Source organism: Propithecus coquereli, unplaced genomic scaffold (genome assembly GCF_000956105.1).
Source record: "Propithecus coquereli isolate 6110/MARCELLA unplaced genomic scaffold, Pcoq_1.0 Scaffold469, whole genome shotgun sequence".
NCBI lineage: Eukaryota > Metazoa > Chordata > Mammalia > Primates > Indriidae > Propithecus > Propithecus coquereli.
In genome coordinates, this window is record NW_012150496.1 from 1,277,407 (window position 1) to 1,282,313 (window position 4,907).

At 46.1% G+C, this 4,907-nt stretch overlaps 2 protein-coding genes and 1 long non-coding RNA gene across 5 annotated transcripts in view; 2 read left to right on the top strand and 1 right to left on the bottom strand.

Annotated features, from left to right (window-relative positions):
- RDM1 (RAD52 motif containing 1) overlaps positions 1-2,217 on the top strand; it is a 13,303-nt gene extending 11,086 nt beyond the window's left edge. For 2 of the 3 annotated variants that reach the window (XM_012655253.1, XM_012655254.1), the window contains 2 exons: positions 113-198; positions 2,041-2,217. In XM_012655253.1, coding sequence (XP_012510707.1) covers positions 113-198; positions 2,041-2,142 — 188 coding nt within the window. In that variant the 3' untranslated portion in view covers positions 2,143-2,217. The remainder of the gene's footprint in view (positions 1-112; positions 199-2,040) is intronic. The other variant, XM_012655255.1, reaches the window with a different exon arrangement.
- LOC105819085 overlaps positions 1-2,791 on the bottom strand; it is a 27,069-nt gene extending 24,278 nt beyond the window's left edge. The window contains exon 1 of the long non-coding RNA XR_001137945.1: positions 2,743-2,791. This is a non-coding gene — a long non-coding RNA (uncharacterized LOC105819085). The remainder of the gene's footprint in view (positions 1-2,742) is intronic.
- A 515-nt stretch (positions 2,792-3,306) lies between these two features.
- On the top strand, positions 3,307-4,080 carry LOC105819069 (leucine-rich repeat-containing protein 37A-like; the record flags this gene model as incomplete). The annotated part of the gene is made up of 2 exons (XM_012655231.1): positions 3,307-3,500; positions 3,606-4,080. Coding segments are annotated over 2 exons (669 nt in total), but the record flags the coding sequence as incomplete, so codon positions are not given.
- Between the last annotated feature and the right edge of the window lie 827 nt (positions 4,081-4,907).

Sequence of the window (4,907 nt, forward strand, 5' to 3'; positions counted from 1 at the left end):
TATTTTCTGCTTTTAGACATCAAAAGAATCTCTCATTATGGAGTGCCACCATTATACGCAGTAAGTTGAACAAAAAAAAATTCTGAATTAATCTTTGTTAACTTTATTTCAGAAAGTGGTAAAATAGCTGTGGCATACAAACCCGGTGAAGAGATCGTAGATGTCAGAAATGAAGAAGAACTACATGATTTAATTCAAGTATGTGGAGAGAAAAGCTTAAGGGTAACATAGCCAGTGTAGCCATAATTCAAAACAACCAGCAGGATTTGGAAGACTTCAGCATGTATCATTCTTAGGAACATGTGAAACTCTGAAACTGCTTTTGAGTGCAGGGTATTTCTGGGGCTTTTACTGAAGTCCTGGCCCTTGGCTCTGACCCCTTATTTGAAGTTTGGAGAGCAGAATTGAGGACTATTAGAATACTACTACTGTTGTAGACACAAGAGAGGGGTTAGTCTCTCCCACCAGGGGTTAGGGATTCTGGGCTGCTTGAAGACAAGCCTTTTTAGAACTCCCCTCAAACAAGATCCCAGGGATTTGGGCAGAAAGTAACAATTGTCTTAAGTGTTATTATGCTATAGCTTTCGAAAACTATTATGCCTTTCAAATGTGGCTTATTACCTAGAGCTCAACATCTCCTAAATATCTTGGATGGAATATTTTGCCGAAGATCCTTCCTGTAGATCAATTACAGTCACGTGCCACATAACGACCTTTTGGTCAACAACAAACCACATAAGTGATGGTGATTCCATTAGAATGTAATGGGTTGCCCTATACAGGTGTACCATTTTTTTTTATCTTTTATACTGTATTTTTACTGTACCTTTTCTGTTTAGATACACAAATACTTACCATTGTGTTACAGTTGCCTACAGTATTCAGCACCAATACATCCTGTACAGGTTTGTAGCCTAGGAGCAATAGGCCATACCATATAGCCTGGGCGTGTGGTAGGATATACCATCTAGGTTTGTGTCAGTGCTCTCTATCATGTTTGTACAGCAACAAAATTGCCCAGTGATACATTTTTCAAGCTCCTCCTCACATGGCAAGCAATGTATAACTGTATATGAAATCCTTTAATTAGGGATTAAGTTGCTAAAGTAATATCTAAAATAGTCATTATTTACTATGTATAGGATTTTTTTTTTAAGGAGCAAAAAATGTGTTAGGGGGAACTTAATTTGGAGCTAGATTTTTGATTATTTAACTTGCTCCAGAGTTGCAAAGTGTTTTGTTTTGTTTTGAAGAAGGGAGAGAAAGTGGTTGCATTCTGAAAAAGTTTTTGAAGCTTTTTCCATGTAAAATAATTATTTTAATTCTACTTAAATAAAACCAGTGAAGGTAATGTCAAATGTTAAGAATACTAGCTCCCTGTGAAATGTGAGAGGAAGGAAGTCAGCACTGATTTGAGAAATACAATTGTAACAACAGGTCCATCCCTAAATGAGGTGAATCTTGGAATCACTTCCAGCTTAAAACCATTACTATGCACCAAGCCACGTGCTAGACACTGGGAAAAAAGATGAAGCACCTTCTCAGTTTACTTATTACTGGTTGTAGTAAACAATAAACAAGTCATAAAATAGATAGGAAAGGTTGTGAATTAAGTCAATTGAGTTCTATTATAGTAGTATTTCAAGAAAATTATTTACCCTGCTGACTTTAAGATCCTAAGTGTCTTCTCCATGTGTGCACACAGGATAGACCTCTGAAAAGTGGCGTAGTTACTTCTAGGTTAATGCTTGTGGTTAGCCAAGGCAGGATGGGGGAAGTTTGCCCATGCTGACATAAAGGGCTATTCTCTCTGATTCACATATTCTCTCCTAGACTGAATTGCCCAACTCCTAAAACCCTTCCTACAGAAATTCTGGAGTCATCACTGATTCCGTGGCAGCTGCTATCTAATAGAGTGGTGAATTAATTATCAAACATGGAACAAAGAATACTGAAAGTTGAGCAAAAATGGTAACATTTTAGAATAAATAACCGTAATGTGTGTTCTGCCTGCTACCCTAACTTGTGCTCATTTTACAGGTCAATTGTGTTTCTTGGAAGCAGTCCTGCCAGGGAGAGGAAGAATATCTCTCAGATTTTAGTTTGGAGGAAGACGAGTTCAGGCTGCCAAAACTGGACTAGCACTTCTGAATGTACGGAGAGGCGAGGCCTTGGGACTTCCTTGGAAATCTCAGCCATCCCTACCACAATGGGCTGCTGGAGTTCTGGGGCCACCCAGGTCTGTGGCCCAAATCCTGCCTCGCTAAGGGGGTACTGGTGTTCCTGTGGGGGACAGTTGTACCTCTGCAGGGGAAGAGAGGCTTGGGTCCAGTGATTGTGGGGAAAATCTCCCCTGATAGCATGGAGCCGATCTGGGCCTGAGCTAAATAAAGGCTGCTGCGTAAATAAAGGTGTCATAGATAAACGGCGGGGCAGGGCACGCGGTTGCTACAGGGACTCGCGCGGCAGAGATGCCATAAGTGTTTCGGCTCCCACTCGCGCTGGAGCCTTCGCACGTCATGTCTCTACTGCGCCTCTGGACCCTACGGGTCCTTCTCACGTGGCAATCCTTGTGGCTGTTGGTCCAGGCAGCTCTGCTTCTGGAGTGGGCCTGGGACCTGGTCCGGCTGACCTCCGAACCCCCCAGGACCCACCAGGCCCTGGTCTTCCCACTCCTCTGATCTCCCACCCGAATTGCCCCACGCGCTTCCACCCTCGGCAGACCCCGAGGGCTTTGCTTACCTGGGGTCCTCTGCTTCTTCCCAAATGTTGGCCCCGCCTCGGGAGTTGACTGAGACTTCGGCTCCATTCCTGGACACGCATTCAGCTCAAGAGCTGCCGCCAGGGCCAGATCCGTTTGCTGTTCCACATCGGGATCTCAGTGACAAGCTGACTCGACATCGAAGGCTCCCGGAGGTGGTTCCAGTGCCAGGTTGGGATCAGACTCGAGTCCTAGCTCTACCTGCTCAACTGAGAAGTAAGATTGAAGCTGTAGGTCTAGATCAGGCTGCAGACCACCGGGCATTGGAAATATTTGTTCCACCTCTAGATAGTCAGAGTTCAAAACCAACAAGGTTTATTATTTCACCAAAGAACCTAAAGAAAGACCTAGCTTAGCATCAACGACTTACTAAGGTGGTTTTTGGAACTTCAAATCAATTTGCATCAAAACCTCAACATCAAAAACAAACTCTACGGGATGGTGATTATCTAGATCCAAGTACAGATATAGTTTATCCTGGTGGCCTACCTCTGGAATTCCTAGAGAACTTAGATGAGCCTGCAGGGCCTCCTGAATTTTCTCAATTCCATCTAGAGGATGAAATTCAAAATCCAGAGACCCCTAAGGAGATCCAGTCTTCTTCATTCCAGCAAGAAGCCCCAGAACAATCCTCTGAGGAGGTAGAACCTTCTTCAACCCAGCAGGAGTTCCCAGCTCAGCCTCCACAGCCTCCTGAGCAGGTTGAACTTTCTTCAGCAGAGCAGGAGGCCCCAGCTCAGTAGCTACCTGATACCGAAGAGGTTGTAGCTCAGCCGTCAATACATCATGAAGTGAACGTTTCATCTCCAGGTTGGACTGCAGCTCAGCACTCAGTCTTGTCCAGAGTCACAGTTAAACCTGTGGATCTGGAGCTTACAGTAACTCCAGAGCTAGGTAACAACACTGAACCTACTCCAAGTCGGCAGCAGGCCCCATCTCAACCTCCAGAGCACCCTGAGGAGGGAGAACCTTCCTCAACCCAACAAGAGGCCAAAGCTCCTGAGGAGGTTGAACCTCCCTCAACCCAACAAGAAGGCCCAGTTCAAACACCAGAGCTCCCTGAGGAGATTGAACCTTCTGCCACCCAGGAGGAAACCCCAGCTGATTCTCCAGGCTTTCCTGTGGAGGCTGAGCCTTCCCCCAGTGAGCAGGAGCAGCCAGCTAAGCATTCTGAGTTTCCTGGAGAGAATCAACCTTCTGAAACCCAGCAGGAGGCCACAGCTGAACCTCCAGAGTCCCCTGTGGAGAGTATAGCTCAAACTCCACCGAATCATGAGGAAACAGTTCAACCTCCTGGTGAGGAACCCTCATCATTTTAACTTGCTCATGTTACAGTTAAACCTCCGGATGTGGAGGTTATCATAACTTCAGAGCCTACCAAGGAGACTGAATCTTCTCTAACCCAGCAGCAGGCCCCAGTTGAGCCTCCAGAGCATCTAGTAGAGGTGGAACCTTCTGCCACTCAGGAGGAGACCCCAGCTGAGTCTGCAGGCTTTCCTGTGGAGGCTGAACCTTTTCCCAGTGAGCAGGAGCAGCCAGCTCAGCCTTCTGAGTTTCCTGAGGAGAGTGAGCATTCTCAGACCCAGCAGGAGGCCATAGCTCAAGCTCCAGAGTCCCCCATAGACAGTATAGCTCAAACTCCACGAAATCATGAGGTGACAGTTCAACCTCATCATTATAACTTGCCCCACATTATAGTTAAACCTCCGGTTGTGGAGGTTACCATAACTTCAAAGCCTACCAAGGAGACTGAATCTTCTGCAGCCCAGCTGGAGTCTCCAGCTCAGCCTTCAGAACACCCTGAGGAGGTGGAACCTCCTCCAATCTGGCAGGAACAATCAGCTCAGTCTCCAGAGCATCATGAAGTAACAGTTTCACCTCCAGATAACCATCAAATTCAACATTCAGATTTGCCCAATGTTACATCTCCAGATCTGCAGCTCACCATAGCAGGAGAGCCTACTACACAGGTGGGAACTTCTTCAATCTACCAAGAGGCTCAGCTCTCAGGGACAGTCAATGGTGTGGCACCTTCTTCACCCCAGCAGGAGGCCCCAACTCAGCCTTCGGAGCTCCCTAACGAAGTTGTAGCTCAACCTCCAGAGCATCATGAGGTAACAGTTTCTGAAGTTCAGCCTCCAATGTT